Source organism: Parasteatoda tepidariorum, chromosome 3, assembly GCF_043381705.1.
Source record: "Parasteatoda tepidariorum isolate YZ-2023 chromosome 3, CAS_Ptep_4.0, whole genome shotgun sequence".
Lineage (NCBI taxonomy): Eukaryota > Metazoa > Arthropoda > Arachnida > Araneae > Theridiidae > Parasteatoda > Parasteatoda tepidariorum.
The window spans coordinates 28,776,291-28,794,616 of record NC_092206.1 but is presented as its reverse complement, the minus strand read 5'-3'; the positions used below and the strand labels follow the sequence as shown (position 1 = coordinate 28,794,616).

Below are 18,326 nucleotides of genomic sequence, written 5' to 3'. Positions count from 1 at the left end.
GGCAGAATATATTAATGAAAGAACCAATATATTAATAAAAAGACACGCTTTCTTCTCCTTGCCTGTAGCCATCTCACACACATCCCTTCTTGTCTCTCTAAAATGCTTTACTCACCGTGCATGATCTAATTCTAGGAGATAAAAGAACGACTTTTTGTTTTAAAACATCGAACTGAAAAATTGTTCATATCAACTATAGTGATGCTGAAAAATTAAGCACTTTTAAGAACCTTGTACCAAAACTAAGTACTTTTAAGGGCCCTTATTTTCCAAAATAAAAGTTAAGCAGTTTTTAAGGACCGTGGGAACCCTGTTTTAATTGTAAGGTATACAAATTTTTATATAATTTTAAATGGCAAAATTGGTCGTTTAGTTCATGAGAAATCGAATTTCAAAAACAACATTTTCAAATTTCGATTTCTCAGGAACATTTCTACTGATTTCGTTAAAAATAATAAATATTTATTAAAAGTTACATTTTGCATGGAATTATCTTAATTGTGCAAAAAGTATAATTAACATTGAGTTGTTCAAACTTGAGACTGTTTCCCAGATTGGGACTACCCCTATATTTTGGGGGTCAGAAATCCAAGTCCATCAAAAAAATTATATGTTTATTAAGAGAAAGTATATTTCTGTGTCTAACTTAAAATAATGTATGTACTAATTAATTTGCATATTTGAGGTCACCCTCTTGAGCCATTAAGGTTGAGTCTTAGAACGTGAAGATCAAAAGTTATTTAGGGTGGTTATCTTTGCGCAATGTTCATTATTGTGTACAGTTAGCAATACAAAAAAAACCAGCCGTCCTAAAAAACTTTTTGGAGAGGGGTCCAAACTTTGGACAGTCTCCTGGCTGAACTATTGGGACCATATTTCCCAGAATGCAGCTAACCCCTATATTTTGGGGGTCAGAAATCCAAATCCAGCATATTTGAAGTCATCCCCTCGAGCCATCAAGATAAGTCTTGGAAATCTGAAAAGCCAATCATTGGATCTAATGTTTTTCATTTCGGTCTGGTTTTTTTGTAGAATACATAGTACATAGAAGTTATGTGGGTCTATTTATACTTAGGAGCACTGTACACAATTTATCATTTATTTTAACTTTAAATTGGCATTCACCAGTGTTCCTATCAGTAGTAATCATAGATAAATGTTTTTGCTTTTACATATATTAAAACTATCATCTTTTTAGAAAACAAAAAAGCAACAAAAATTCAGAAACAGTCAAACTATTTTGGGAATATTTTAATATAAAACTTATATCAATATACAATAGGGACAAATATTTAATGTATGTGTCATGTCTAAATAAACATTTTTAAAATTCATTTACAATGCTTTACAGAGAACTAAAACAAAAATTATATAAAGCTCCAAATTGACAATAAAAGCTAAGCTTCTGTACTACTAATTAGAGGCAATGAAATAAATATAAAATGAGACCTCGTTACTAGTACAATGCTGTTTTAAGCTAACAACAGTTTGCCTTTTCCAATTAAGGCAAATCCTAGCAGGGTTAACAATAAATATAAGTTTTATCTAATGTTTGAAAACAGGTTTTGATTTGGTATTCGGTCAGTTTATATACATGAATACAAATGTAATTATAGAGGTAATTCAAATTTGACATCAACGGATGCAGAACGAGCTAAACCAACTATTGTCGATAGCTTCACAACCTAAACATAAAAATATATAAGTAAATAAATAACTTAATCAATATAAATCACATGGTCAGGGTTGCCACAAACGCTCAGAAAAAAAGTTTCCTAATTTTTCAAGATTGATTTCATTGTTTTTCCCTGATTCTTGTAGTTTGTTGCATACATTCTGTAACTAATTTTACAGTCAAACTTTAATCTTAGACATTGAATATATTACAAAACATTTGAATGTTCAATTTAAGTTTTTAAAAGATAATTTTTTTCCTCCAAAATATCTTATTTTTGGAGAGAGAAAAAAAAACTGAACTATTAGGTGCCTCAAACATTAATTTTTTTGGGGGGGGGGTGTTTTGGTAAAATTTCCTAACATTTATCTATTCTATGGCCACCCTGATATTATATCTAAAATCATCAAAACAATTGTTACCATTTTTGCAGCATCATCAAGATTTTCGCAAGCTAAAATTTTCAGTTTACTGGCAGCAATCAGAGCTTGAGCATCATCTACTTGAGTGCCTAACAAAAAGGATAGAACATTGATGAATTTCTAATTTAACATTGTTGACGAAAAATAAATTAATTTAAAAATGTGCCTCTAAACATAGTTGCAATTTTCATTCACGTGGATCCTTTTTTTTCTTTAAATTTTGCAACTGTTGCAGAACAGGGCCGGGATAGCGTAGTTGGTAGGGCTCTGGGCCCATGTAAAAGGGGTCATGGGTTCGATCCCTGCTGGCTGAAGACTGGTGCACGTTAAATCTGTCGAGTCACCAAGTCTCTTATCAGGGGTTTCTCCGAGCCAAATTTACTACCGTTTAGTGGTACCTTCACAAAATCAACTTTACGAAGAACGGTAGTTTCACAAAATACTTTTTCTTAAAATTTTATTTTTGTGTCTCGTAAGAAACGATAAATCCGTATTTTTGTGTTGATTTTTATATAATTTTTAATTTTCACAAAATAGGTACCTCTCTGAAAAACCTAGACAGACCCCTGCCCATGACAAATCATACCTCTGGGGGTACTGATCCAGGAGTTATTTGTCTTCTGGATTGGTTCAAAATTACAAGGCTATGGAGTTGAACATTAGTAGTCGTAAACCCAAAATTGGGTGGCTGTTCAACAACGGTTATAATATAAAATAAAACTGTTACAGAGCAGCTGTAATTCTGAAGCTTTGTTAATTTGAAAAGGTACACATTGTGCAATTTAACCAAAGCACAAAATATGCTCATATGCCTATAATTTTAAAGAGGCCAAAATTTATGAAGATGCAAAATAAACAAAAAACTAGTTCAGTAAACATTATTACATTGATAACTCATTGAAACTTTTGCATTTGAGATCTCGGTTATGGAGACAATGTAAATAATTTAAAATTATGAAATGTAAGTAATGTAAAACCTAAAATTTCAGCACTACATTATAACATTTGTTTAGATGCGCACATGATATGCTCTTGAAATTGCTTCAAACTTATGGTAACTTGAAGAATGAAAAAGTGCTTCAAAGGCAAAAGACACACTGCAAAATCAGATTATTATTAAGTTGCAATTCATAATATTGTGTGTTTTCACTTAACCACTATATTGATTTTCAAAATTGGCTTATTTTAAAGATCTATTTGGAAATGACAAAAGTAAAGAGTGAGTTTGAACTATGTTTATAAAATAAGCACAAAAAATATTTGTTCTTGATTAATTTAATTTGTAGATTTTTTTGTTTTAATACACTTGTGCTTGAAAAAGCAATCTCCAAGAATTATTTCCACCACTTTACAGATATGAATGTTCCAGCAAATCTGAAACATGCTCAAAACACATTATACAGTCCTTCATATCCTTATCTAAGTAGTCCCTTAAAATATAGAGTTATTATTTGAGGGAGCTGTTCAAACAATTTAGCAGTTGTTTAACTTTTATTAGAGCACCAATGATCTTTTATTATATAAATTGAAACACAGGAAAGACATTATTTACATACTCAAGTAAGCTAGTTAATGAAAGATAACAGAATTTGTTATCATCATAAATAATATTTGCAATTTTTAAGTATCCAAAAAAAGCGGTATTATTAATTTCTTATTTCATTTCCTAACAATAAATTATTTATTAATTAATATAAATCCTAAACATATAAAGAATAATAATTATGATCTCATATAACATAAAGAGCTAGTAATTGAAAACATAGAACCATACCTTGAAGTCTGCAAACAATAGGTATTTTTAGATTCAACATTTCAGCTGCAGTAATTATACCTTCAGCAATAACATCACACCTCATAATGCCACCAAAGATGTTTACTAAAATTGCTTGCACCTATAATAAGATTAAATTTTTAAATTAGTACCTCACAGACACTTACAAATAAAATAAATACTCATGATATCAAACTTTAACTTCAAATAAAAGAGTCTTAATAATAAAAAATAATAAACTGAAAAAATGAAGAAGCCACAGCATTTTGATAAAAAATATTAAAAGTAAATTAAGCAATTCATTAAGTATCACTTCAAAACTATTTTAGATAAAATCTAGTTGTTCTGCAATATCAGCCAATATATATATAATTTTTTTTTCAATCAAACATATTCAATAACCACAAAAATTGCAATAATTATTAATTTTATAGGAAAAAATGTACGAAATAAAATACCAATTCATTGTCACTACTAACATTAAAAAACATAAAAATATTAATGGACTTAAACTTTCAATTGATCTTTTAATAAGCTGCTGGTTTGATATCTTCCAGAATGTAATTAATACTGTATAATTTAAGGGTTAAAAAAAGGGGATATCTAGAGAAAGTATGTTTTTGTGTAATCAAATTAAGATACTGTAGCTAGGCCCCCTAAATTGTAAAGACAGTGCCTTAGCATGCAATCATTAAGTCAAAATTAATTCAAGGTGCAACATTCCTTTACTTTATATATAAAACATATATATAAAAAAAAATGTATTTTAAGCTAAAAATTTTTAAAACTATTTTGGCACAATAAAAGGCTGCATTTTTGCATTATAAACTTTAAACATATTAATACTCAAAAACTATTTTAATTACAAACTTTTTCTATTAAAAACAACAATTAATAGTTTACAATGTTAATTCTTAAAAGTTGGAAATTACCATTGTGCAGCTAATTAGTATTAATTTTAAATTTACCTTGGAATCTGATGTGATCAATTTAAATGCCTCAGTAACTTGTTTAACTGTAGCTCCTCCCCCAACATCTAAAAAGTTAGCAGGGCTACCACCATGTAGCTTGATAATATCCATTGTAGCCATGGCAAGTCCAGCACCATTAACTGTAAAAAAAGAAAGTAATACTATATCAAACTAATAAGACAATTTTTTATAAACAATTAAAATTCTGTAAAACGCAATTCAATAAACACTATATAGATTTGCTAGCTCGATCAACATTTTCTTACTAAACATTTTTCAGATTTTTGTGGATCCTTTTTTTTTTATGACTGACTAAAAAATAAATACAATCAAACTTGTTTATTTTCACCCTCAATTTAACAAATTCCCATACAACGAAACCCTTACAATGGAACTTTTGAAAAATATAGGTTTCTTGATAAAAATCCTACAAAAAACTTCTTATAAATTTCTAGAATATTTGCATATTAAAACTTAAAATACAAAAAACTTTAAATTAAACGAATAGGAATATAAATTGAGAAATACTAATGACAATATTAGTTGTTACCTAAGCAACCAATGTCTCCATCTAAAGCAATATAATTTAAGCCTTGCTTATGAGCTTCTCTTTCTCTCGAATCTTCTTGTGACCAATCTCTAAGTTCAAAGAGCTTCTTTTGCCTAAATTCAGCATTATCGTCGAATCGGCATTTAGCATCTAAGCAGTATACTGAAAAATATTTTTAGATTAATTTTACAAATAAACAGAAAAATAAAATTTTGTCAAAATGCAAAAAATCACAAATTGAATAAAAGAAGAAAAAATGTTTTTCACTTTTGCTTTGAATTTTCAATGTTATTTTATTTGTTTTTAACAAACTTTCTCAAATAATAATTAGGAAGATATTTAAATGGGTTCCAAAGAACTAAGTTTTTATAGTCTCTCAGAAGTTAAAACGATACTCAATGTCACAAAAATTTTCAGTATGGATGAGTTTTGACAAACTTAGGCATCAAATTGGCCATTTATTCATGATATACTTAAAAAAAATCCCATATTGTGTCTATCATGATCTTCTATCCATATCAAGAAAAGTCAGCTATAATGAATATTAATTTTGAACATCTTTAAAGCTAAACACATCTTCTGAACTACCAATTAAATTTTAAAAGATCTTCTATCTAAAAGATCTTATTCTAAAAATCTTAAATGATATAAAAGGTAGAGCAAAAAAACTTGGACAAAGTCATTGTATCGTAGAAGTGAACTAACTTCTTTTAAATTTGAGACTTCCTATCTTTTTATTTATCACTTTAATTATAAAATATATCTTAGTTCACATAATTGTTTTGTTTGTATGTCAAGCAAAAGCCACCCTAATTGCCAGATCTTTATTCTGTGGATTACTCTAAAGCAATTGCTTCAACAGGAATGGGATAGATTAAAGGTAAAAGACTCGCAGCTCATTGCTGAAAATTTCAATATCAGTTTACGCCGATGCATTGCTGCAAAAGATTGCCACTTTCAAACTAATTAAAATTTATTAGTAAAAGTCTACACGTATTATTTGTTTTGTTTATTTATTTTTAATATCTTAGTTTACATATTGTTTTGTTTGTATGTCAAGCAAAAGCCACCCAAATAGCCAGATCTCTATTCTGTGGATTACTCTAAAGCAATTGCTTCAACAGGAATGGGATAGATTAAAGGTAAAAGACTCGCAGCTCATTGCTGAAAATTTCAATATCAGTTTACGCCGCTGCATTGCAGCAAAAGATAGCCACTTTGAAACCAATTAAAATTTATTAGTAAAAGTCTACACATATTATTTGTATTGTTTATTTATTTTTAATAAAGTTATATTAAAAATTGTCTATTGTTTTTTTTTATCACACCTATATAAATTCTTCAATTTATATAAGAATCTCATCAGGCATAATACCTCTTTAAGCATGGACATACCTGCCAACATTGGAGAAATAAAATAACAGAGATTTTAATAGCAAAATTTTTTAGGCTATGAGTAAAGCTTTGATACATCATGCATAAAACAAAGAAAAAATCAAAAAGAGAAATTTAAAATTGGAAATATAAGCACATACATTTAGCAACAAATATGCATTTAAATCTTAATCTAAAGAAGATTTTTTAAACCATTATTTTTATAATTACTTAAAATATTTTATAGCCCTAGTTAAACAGCGGACCCAATTTTGGGTTTATAACTACTAATGTTCGATTTCATAGCCTTGTAATTTTGAAACCAGGGTTGGGTTTTTGCCGTCAAAAACTGGTTTTTGACATGGCAGTGGTAAACACTGTGTTTTTACCGGTAAAAACTGTCAAAAACCTACTGTTTTCTTTAATTTATGGCATATAGCGGACAATATATTATTTTCACATAATTCCCTTTATAAATGAATGTTGTAAATGATTGCTATTGATTTTGCAACTATATACATGTATTCTTATAGAAGGATATAATACATTCATATAGAAATATAGAGGGATATGATAACAAAATGATATAGATGATAATGATAACAAAAGGCTATTGCAATGTTGCAAGGAAACTCTAAAAGGATTTCCCAGGCTTTTTCATGTCTCATTTCTGTGTAAAATAATGAAAGCAAAATTGATAAGAAAAGTTTATTTTATGAGGCTTTCTTTTTATGTGTACATGTATGTGTTTCTCAAAGCAAGATTTTATGAATGAAAGTAATCAATCTTGACATTCTTCAGTAATGTAATATGCCAAACAAAATGATGCTTGGAAATGTTGAAAATTTTGTTTAGTATTCTAATATTTTACTTCAAATAGTATATTTTGATATAATCATGTTGGGAAAATGCAAGAATCCGTTCTTAAATATCTTTTAACAACTTTTTTTCTAATTTTATTGCTCAAAAATGAATTAACTTTAAATTATAAGCAGTTAAACTCAAATAAAAATACAGTTTTACCAAAACTATGGGTTTTTGACATGACGGTAAAAACCATGGTATAAACCGGTAAAAACCGTCATGTGTCAAAAACTTGCCAACCCTGTTTGAAACCAATCAAGAAGACAAGAGAAACTCCTGGATCAATCAAGTAGCGGGAGAAATTTACCTTTGTGGCAGACTTTTTGATGAAACTAACCCGCATTTGCATTACATGGAGAGGAAAACCACGAAAACGTCCCACAGTTAGCCTGACTGCAAGGGGTCCTTAAACTTTAAACACTCAACATACTGCAGCACTGACAAGAGAACTATTTGTTGAGGAATAAGATAAGTATTTTTGCCATCAGCGGATATTTTATTGCCAAAAGTTTTTTTAAAATTTCTTTAATAAATACGGAGAAATTTGTGAATATAGTGGTAAACAGGAGATAATTGTAAAATACAGGAGTCTTTGTTAATAAACAGGAGACTTGGCAGGTATGCATGGAGCACCATACCTTTTAAAGTAAACCGTTGAACTGGAATAGTAAAATTAATTTAGGTTTTAAATAAACAATGATCAATAAATTAAGTTAGTCATACCGATGCTTTTTATAAGCCTAATTTTAATGTCCTGTCAGTGGCCTCCCAGCCTATGTGCATAAATTAGTCAAAATATAAGGTATAATTACCATCTCCTGAAGCATCCTCCACAAGAGGATTTATTTCAATCATTACTGCATCATACTTTAAAAGAGCTTCATACAATTTCACAATTATTTCAACAGCCTGAAAAAAGTCAATTAATGAACTTTTTAAAACAGTTACAAATTTTAATATTTTAGAAAATACATATATGCTTTAACCTAAAAAATAAATCAATTTCATTTATTACTCATCTTCTTCATTAATTTCATAAATTCACTTCATTAATAAATTAAATTCATTAGATTGTAACCACTATCATTAAAGGAAATAAAAATTAGAATCTAAATTATTGATATCAATTGAGATTTATAATTGAAAAAAAGAGTAATTAAAGAAAGACTTAAAGACTTTATTATTAGTTTACAAGCATCATTTTAGAAAATATTTATTTCTAATAAAAATAACACTTTTATACATGTAAGATTTTATACCACTTTCATACATATAAGTACAGTAGGGAACCGATTATCAGTAATGGTCGGGACCATCGCTATTCCGGATAACTGATTTTTCCGGTTTTCTGAATCGCTACAAAAAGCCGTTTTTTTAATTGTTAAACCCAACTAAAAAAAATAAAAAATTGGAAATAATCTTAAAAATAAGAAAAAATGATGAAGTAATACACTAATGATTATTTCCAAAATGATGGTAAGGTAAACATCTTTAAAAAAAGAAAGAAAAATCGTAAAATCTTATGAGAAAAGAAATTTTTTTTTTTAAAAAATAGCGAGAAAATTTATTGAATTTCGTTCCGGTTTTTTGGTTTTCCGATTTCCGAATAATGGGTTCTGCACTGCATTAAAAAAAAAAAAAAAAAAAAAACAGATGTTAGGAATTCAGATGATGATTAAAACAAAAAATTGATATTTTTGTAATCTTCTTATATTAGTTGTTATAATTTGTAGTAATAACTTAATTTTCAAAAATTTGCAAATACTAGAAAATTAACAAATTTTTACAGTATTTTCTTGTTCATTTACAGAAGATCTTTGCAAATCATAGCAAAAGGAAAATACACAAAAAAAATTTATTGAACAAGAAATAAGAAATGAAATCCAAAAAATTTATAGTTTTTGGCTAACTTCTGAGATTATAAAATTAATGTGGTATATGGTGTATAGTGGTTTACAGAAATGCATTACATAGCTCTTCTACTATTCTAAATAAGAAAGCAGACATTGAAAAAACAAAACAAAATAAAAGATATGGAGTAATATAATAAAGATTTCTAGAAACCTTGGGATATTGAAACTAATATATTCAATAAGGTTATTTATATAGTGGGGGAAATTAGAAAAGAATAAAGCTGGTATACAGACCTGATCTATATTATTTGGTTTAAATCCTAAATATTTAGCAACTTTCATGGCTTGATCGGTAGAGAGCCCTTTCGTGATGTCAATGGGTTCCTTTATTATAGCACTAGGATTATCTCTAGCGACATCTTCAATATTCACACCACCTTGGGAACTAGCAATAATCACTGGACCCTTTATTTGTTTTTAAAGCTATAGTTAGTGACATCAGTAGTAATTTTAGAAGTCAATTATAAAATAACATACAATTGAATTGCACTGTAAAATGAAACAAAAATCTTTTACAAAAAGAAAATTTTTTTTACATGAAAATTAATATCTGGTAAGAGATAACAAATTCAGAAATACAAAGATATACTGAATTACACTATATTTAAACTTAATTTGGTATTCTATCCCCTCTAAATTAATAAATAATGTCTTGTACAAAAATTAATGCAAAGTAAACGTAAAAATAAATTAATTTTATGAAGAAATCAAATCTTAAAAAAGGAGATTACTGCAAACCCATGCTAAAATTGCAATATTTAATGTATCTCAGAAAATATTACATTGATTTACAAAAAACTTTTTCTTCTGCTTTACTTAAAATAGTTATATTACTTAAAATATTTATTTTCAACAGAGGTTTACTAAAAAGAAAAAATTCTCTACATAACTTGAGTTTTTAAACTTAAAAAAAATTTTTTTTTTTGTCTTAGGAAAAGTCAATACTGTAAATAATACAATGCAAAGTCCCATATCCCAAATTGTAGCAACTTCGGCAAGTTCAAGTTTGGAAAATAGATTTTTCCAGGTAATAAATCAAAGCCAGACCAACATCAAAACATCCTTATTCAATAAAAAATAACAAATAGACAATAATTACGTTAACTTCAATCAACAACTAATAAATCCATATGGTTGCACTATTTTTAAAATTTTTACATGGTAATAACAATTCCACGGTGAAACCACACTGTTTTAAGGATTGTGTTTTTGGTTAAAACAATTGTTTACTTAGTTTTTAAAATCTCAATGTTTTAATACCAGATTTCATTTTCCAAACTTTGAATCACGCATTTTACACTTAATTATTGATGATTTATCAGCAACCCCCCATGGATTTACAATCGCACTTTTGTAAGCTATTGTTACATATTTTAATAGTTTTTTAATGCTACATTATTATACACAGACGTGCATTTGTAGAATTATTTTACGACGACAAAATTGTTAATGTGGTTTTGTCGACAGCTTTTTTTTTTTAACAATTTGGGATTTCCAAACAGTTTTTAAAATTTTGATTTCATTTTAAATATATTATTATGATCCGCAAACTCTGAATAAGTGCTTTTGAGTAATCATTTAATAACCTGTTTTAGTCATGATAATTTCATTTTGAATCCGTAATTTTTCAAAATGTGAAATTTTTGTGCACTCTGACATTGAGAAGTGATACTTGACTGTAATAATTCAATTATGTCAGACTTACGAGAAAAAAAGCGATTTTTTCGGGCTGTAGTGAAATGCCAGATTTTGTTTCCATTATATTCATCTTTTTTTCATTTTACATTGGAAATCGAACAAAAATCAGAAGTCTAGTAAAAGTAAAAAAGATACAGAAATTAGCAGAAAAACAGAATTTTCAATTAAATTCAAATATAAAACTTTCCGTTCAGTTTAAATCAAAGACTTTGAAAGTTAACTTATTATGCCATTACCACGAATTATGATTATAAAGACTATAAAAATTTTTTTCCTGATTGTTGACCAATTACAATTAAAATACTACATAAGAAAATAGAGAGCTTAACTTTTGGAAGTAAACTAAATATGAGAAGAAAAGAAAATTAAATTAAATGATCCTGGAAATTAATCCTGGAAATTAAATGATACTGAAAAAGTTTCACCCAATGAATTAGAAAAATTAGAAAAAATAATGCAGTGACATTCTAACATATACTAACACCAAATTCTCTCTCCAACATAATGGCAAAATAATATTCTCGCCGAGTATACAGTCTTTCAGCAATCATCACTTCTTGGCATAATACTCCTTTTTCTCCAGTCTGCTTAGTAACTAACCGTTTGCCTAACATCTGAGCAGCTAAATCTTTGGCTTCTTGAGGTCTGTAAATAAAAAAGAATATGATTTAAAATAGTAAAAAAAATAGAGAGATATTTAAAGTAGAGAAAATGTAACCATATAATGATGTAATTTTATTCCCAAAGCATATGTAAACAATATTTATTAAAGTTTACTTATAATAATCAATGAAATTTGAAAAACCTGGCTCAAAGTAAAATTGTTTACAAGACAAAGTTATAATTTGATAAATGTGATCAGAATTCCCAGTCTATTACTATTAGGTATTTTAATGTTGAACTGCAAGAACTAATGATCTATGTGAAAAAGTGGTTGTTATAATAGATTAGTTAATGGTTTTCGAATAAAAAAAATATTTAAATACACTTTGCATTATAAAAAAATCAATTTTTATATGAAGTTTGATTCTTTTCGTTTGATTCTTTATATTCAAATCTAGCTTTATAACTTAACTTTAAGTTATTCAATGTCACATAATTCAAAGCCTTCTAATGTTGAGTAAGTACAAAATATCTATCAAAATTTTAAATTGCTATTTTGACTTTTGGATGGTGGAACATTTAGAGAATTGGAAAGATAAAATTTGTGAGAAAAATGCACCAGTTTTTTTTTTCTTCCTATTGTTTCGACAGGTATGGATACACTAGTTTTAAGATTAAGAGTCTGCCAATTAGCTTCTTAGTTTTATGAATCTGTTATAATCTCAATTATGTCTTTTATTAAATTATCAGCTCTATGTGGGCCAAGGTCTTCAGAATTTTCTTCTTCTTTTTAACCAGAATGTTTCAGTTGTCACTCTCAAGTCCTCACCAGTACCTGAAGAGCTGAACTCTTGTAGAGCAAACAACATTTTAATATCTGAAATTCAAATCCTTAAAGCATTTCAAGAGAACTGTCCATAATTTGGTTTTAAAAATTTGGAATGAAAAATATTTGACAGGATGGGTTATCAGTCCCACAAACTTACAAGCTAGAGCACTTGTGTATTGTTTGATATACCTGGCTTTGGAGACCCTACTGCTACATAGTTCAATACACTCCAGACCCACACAAAACCACTCACCACACAAGCTAAAGGACAATTATGTCCTTTAACTGGTGTTAATATCAGCTGTTTTGGAGGGGAAAAAATTGCAAAGTATTTTATGAAAAAAGTCATTCAAGCAATGATTTTGCATTTATGACAGTCAGCATCAAATCTTTAAACCAATATTTTTACTAAAAACCCCCCAAGGCTATTTTTGCATACCTGGAAAGCTTTTTAACCAATTGCCAACCACATTCACTAATAAAGAGTAACACAGTTACTTTTTTAAATGATGTAATGAGCACTTAATTTATACTTACGAATAAGCAGTTTTCACACCCCCTTTTAAGCCAGATTCAAAAGTTCCCTTTCCTCGACCCCCAGCAAGAACTTGGGCTTTGACAACAAAATCTTTACTTCCTAATAATAATGGATGATATAAATTAACAAACAATGAAACACAATTGCAGCAACAAAGTTTAGATACTTATTCACAGTTCAGAAGGAAATGCATATGTAACTAACAATGTACATAACGTTCAGTGTCTTCAGAAAAAGAGAGAAATATAACAACTTTTCTCAGTACAGTGTCTAGGCATTGTATACAATACCTAGAAACTGTATGCAATGATTAACACTTAAAGGCAAAGTATGGTTTGGCAGGACAAACTGAAATTTTTTTCTCTCAAGTTTCTTTTCTTTTAAAAATATAAAAAGTTTCAAGGAAAATAAAAATATTTAATTAAAGAAAAATAATATTTTCTTCATTTAATAAACTTTATAAATTTTTTTGTGAATTTTTTTCCAATTTTTTATAATATCTGTTAAGAAAAAACATCAGTATAAGGAATACCTGCAAATGACTACTCTTAATAAAACATGAATGTAGGGGAATATCGAGTAATAATAATCGATAATGTTAATATACAGCCATACTAAATTTATGTATCTTTCTAATAAAACAAAATAAAATACAAATCTTCTTACTAGTTTCAACTAATTTCACCAAAAAAATATTTCTAATTATAATAATAGATATAATAATATATATAACAGATAATATAACAGATTATAATAATAATAATTGTTGTTGTAGTCTATGACAGTGCGAAATATTTCCAAAAGTTTGTCGGAAAATTAGTTTCTGCCGCCTGAAGACTGTATAGGATGTCCTCTGGTCGTGAGCCGAGTAATCATACTAAAAAGTAGGAAATAATCATATTTCATGCTTTAAAGGCTTGTAATTTAACATTGTAAACAATGTGCGTAATGTTTAATCCTTCCAGGCACTGCATGCAATGCCAAATCTTCAACTTTACTAGGTAATATATGCAACATGTAAATGACTTTTTTAAATAATTTAAATGTTTTGAATGTAAATACACAAAAACTTAACAGTTATTCAAGCAATAACAGTTATTAAATCTGATAAATAACTTAATATTCATAATGATATAAAATTTATGTGACAATATATATATTTATATATAATATAAAAAGCTTCAAATAATCTTTTTATGTTATTCCTTTCTTGAAAATATTTTTCTTAATTTATTACTCAAAACGAAACGCTTTCTCACACTTTTAAATTCACATCCTCCTTTAATCTATTTTTGGCTCAAGTATGCATTAATTAAAAGTAAGACATTTTTCCTTTGCTTTTTGTGGGAATCTAGCGACCTATTTGATAAACCAATCACAATTACTAAAATTTCCTTTATTCCCAAAAATGAAGCATTTTACGAATTTACTTTGCAAGATTTTCTCTAACTTTTATTAAGGAGCACAACAATTTCGTGATCAATTTTATAGCTGTTCTGGATCTAATAATAAATAAATAAATTTTATACTCTCTTTCCATGCCTAAGACCTATTTTTATCCTTCCACTCGGCAACATCGTTTATATATATATATGAAATTAAGATAAAAGAAAAAATATAGAAAAGTTCAATTTCAATAAATAAGGAAAAATTAAAATGAGCACAAGTATTATTTTTGAGACTTATAAAAAATTATATCATTACCTAAATTTTCAGCAGCTTGCAGAGCTTCATCTGGAGTTCTAGCCACTCCAAATTTAGGAACCTTGACGCCAGCACTAGATAATAAGCCTAAACTGATATGTTCATGGAGATTCAAGTTTCTTTTTTGAACATAGTTAGGAAGCTTTGTTGTACAATTAACCTAATGAACAAAAAAAAGTTTTTAATTATTTTAACATATAACTAATATTTTAAAATTAGTTTTTGACAAAGTTGCTGCTGATTGGCACACATTGATGTATACTAATTAAAAATAATTTCGTCAGAAACATAGCCCAGGAAAAAAATTACTTAATAAAAATTAAAGAAAAACACAGATATTAATTATTTAAGCCAATATGAACTAAGCGATTCGATTGAAGGTAACATTATTAATAATAATTTTATTAACAGTTTAATGATAATATAAATTAAATTTCTGATTTAGGGTGACCTGGGGTAATTCCTGATCAAAAAACGCAAACATCTATTTTGTGAAAAAACTATTCAAAAGAGAAATTTAATATTTACTGGAAGTTTGAGGCTATATGAGATGAGTCCTATGCCACCTTTTTTTGTTTGAAAATCTAATTAGAATTTAAAAGATTTTAAATTTTTAGTGATCAGGAATTACCCCTGGTCTTGATCATTTCTGGGGTAATTCCTGATCACTTCTGGGGTAATTACTGATCACCAGTTTTTATTGTAAAAGGGCTGTTTAGAAATAATTATATAATGGTAATTAACAAATAAGACATCAAGATCAAACAAATAAACCAAAAAGATATGTTTAAGCAGCTAATAAAACAATTTATTTAAAAGCAAGAGGAACGATTAACACTTTAAATTTTCAAAAATCTTTGCATCATGCNCAAAATAAGTACCTTTTAAGTACTTTTTAAGCGCTCAAAAAATATTTTTTATCACTTTCCAAAAGAAAAATCATAATTAGGATCTGTGTACTAATAAAAAAGTTTTCAACTGTTTAAAGTTCTTAATTTATAAACATAAAATTCAAAAACTTTACATGATTGTGATAAAATAACTAGTTTCTGATAAATATTGCAGAGAAAATTGTGGAAATCATGCATTTTTTGTATTTTGCATGAAGATTTAGAATTTAAATTTACACGGCAAGGAAAAAAATTTCTTTTAAAAGATAGAAAATTAAGCACTTCTTACAAACACCAAAAAAAGCACCTTTAAGGGCTTTTAAAAATTGCAAGAAAAATAAGCACCTTTAAGCACTTTTCAAAAATGCTACGCACCCTGAATAACACAATTTAAAAATGTACTCACCCCACATCAACGAGAGGGGGTTTATCTCTACCACGGCAGTAACAGAAAAAGATGTTTGGACGTAGGACAGAAAGCAGTTTGAAAGATACTTATTTTGTTAGATTAAACAAAAAATTATTATTAAGTAAATGTAGTTATACTTTAGTAAAGTGTACAAGCATTCTTGTCCATGTCTCAAATTTAAAAAAAAAAAATTTTTTTTAAATAAAACTTAGGTGATCATTATTTACCCCAGAAACAGAGTGATCATGATTCATGAATTACCCAGGGTCACCCTTCTTCAATTTTTAAAATCACTTCTAATGCTTAAATGATGCTTATTGTGATCAATAAAAAAAAAAAATTTGAACTAAATGCAAAAAAATATTCCTTAAAAAGAAGTTTTTTTTTTTTTATTAGCATTTTGTGGAGATTGAAGACATAAGTACTTAGTTTCACTATAATTTTATTACCTAACAGCTATCACTGTAGTTAAATTTGAGTTTTATCTCCATTTTCTCTTTATTGTCACCTCTGCATTTTGTTAGTTCCAGCTTTTTTGGATACATTATTTTTCTTTAAATTTTCAAAACGAAAATTTTAAATTCACCCTACTTGTCAAATTAATTTAATTTTAACAAAGAGTACTTAAAAATCCAAAATCCATTAATTACATATAAATTAAAAAACGCATATTTAAAAACGAAACAGCACTTATATTTAAATTTTTTTTTAAAAATTACTTTGAAAATTAAAAAACTAAAACTTATATTGTAATTACATAAAAAATTATAATGCTCAAATAATTGAATTTTTAACGTTTAAAAAAATATCTCAGAAAGTTTCCGAATAAATAAGAAAATGTAAAAAGTCTACATCATGTTTACATTAACTACACGTCTAATTCAATATCAAATATGCCGCTGATAAATAAAATTATGATTGATGCTTTGTCGCCAAATTTGGCGATAAGAACCAGGATATTTGTAATCAAAATTTTTAGTCTAACAGAAACTAAGTCTTGAGCTCAATAAATTAAAATTTAACAATCAATTATTATGAAGGGGAATTTTCAATGATAATTTGGTTACTTATTAGAGGCAGATTAAGAGATAAAATGCTTCAGAATTTACAAATTTGACACTCCCCAAAATAGAGATAACGGAGATAGTATGGAATAAAAATTATAGGATATTTGTGAAATTAAATTAAGCCTAAAGAACTTTTTCTAAACAAAAATGCTGATTAGTAGCCCTTTTTAATTACTTACCCTACTTAATAGATTTGAACCTTCTCTTGTAGCAGATTTTGCGAAAATACGAAGTGCTGCATTCGCCATAGTTTCAGCTCAGACGTATTTTTCCTGAGTTGATATCAGTTTTGGTGGAGAAGGTTTTCCGTATTAACCTTTCTGAATTCAGGGCTGAACTAGATCACATCACACCGATCATTGGAAATATCGATTTGACCTTCACTCAACCTTTTCACCTTCAGAAACATCGTAAATAAAAATTCCAAACACTTCGATCATTTTAAATGTTCTTCTAGAATGATACCTGCGCAAAAGTGCTAAGATAAAGCTCGTTGACTTAGGTAATTTATTTGGAGATAATTTTCCATGCAAGCGTTTTCGACGCAGGAGCAGCAACATATTGGCTAGCCGCTTGTCATGCATCCTGTTATGCATATTTTATAGATGCATATGCGATCACTATCCATGGAGAATGAGAACTTGGATGTTTAGAAAATATTTTCTCTCAAAAAATTCGCCAATCAGATTCTCCTTTTCTTTTAACAGCGATCGGCTGTGTGTGAACCACATGCAGTGAAAACGGTTCCTCAGCATGCGGCCCTCTCAGCAATGCGATCAGTTTTGCTCTCAGCTGTTTTTGCTTCCCAGTTTAAGGAGCATTCAAATTGCATTCGATTGTTCTAGATGAGTGTACGAGTGTTTAGAAATTGCTTGTGAGACGACCTGTTCGCCCCTGAGCAAATCACATTGACTTGCGATCGCATATACGAATCGTGCCACAGTGGACTATATTGTAAAATCCAATTAATAATTCTCAGCAGAACTAGTAGCGGTAAGTGAGTGGATGGATGACCACTTTGAGCAGCCTGAGCAATGACCGAGGG

The 18,326-nt window shown here is 28.3% G+C and overlaps 1 protein-coding gene across 1 annotated transcript; it reads right to left on the bottom strand.

The window, feature by feature from the left end:
• Window positions 1–1,235: 1,235 nt before the first annotated feature.
• LOC107450851 (Succinyl-coenzyme A synthetase beta subunit, ADP-forming) lies at window positions 1,236–17,637 on the bottom strand. The gene is made up of 11 exons (XM_043041761.2): window positions 17,461–17,637; window positions 14,916–15,075; window positions 13,211–13,310; window positions 11,724–11,886; window positions 9,778–9,948; window positions 8,443–8,539; window positions 5,393–5,554; window positions 4,840–4,982; window positions 3,872–3,992; window positions 2,098–2,186; window positions 1,236–1,685 (listed from the first exon to the last, which is right to left on the bottom strand). Exons 1-11 carry the CDS (start codon window positions 17,527–17,529, stop codon window positions 1,611–1,613), a joined length of 1,350 nt encoding a protein of 449 aa, XP_042897695.1. The 5' UTR covers window positions 17,530–17,637; the 3' UTR covers window positions 1,236–1,610.
• Window positions 17,638–18,326: the final 689 nt, after the last annotated feature.

Coding starts and splice junctions, on each gene's coding strand:
- LOC107450851 (XM_043041761.2), bottom strand. CDS start 17,529: ATGGCGAATGCAGCACTTCGTATTTTCGCAAAATCTGCTACAAGAGAA. Junction 11,887..13,210: donor GGTGTGAAAACTGCTTATTC/GTAAGTATAAAT, acceptor TTTTATTTACAG/ACCTCAAGAAGCCAAAGATT. Junction 1,686..2,097: donor TTGATGATGCTGCAAAAATG/GTAACAATTGTT, acceptor TTTTATGTTTAG/GTTGTGAAGCTATCGACAAT.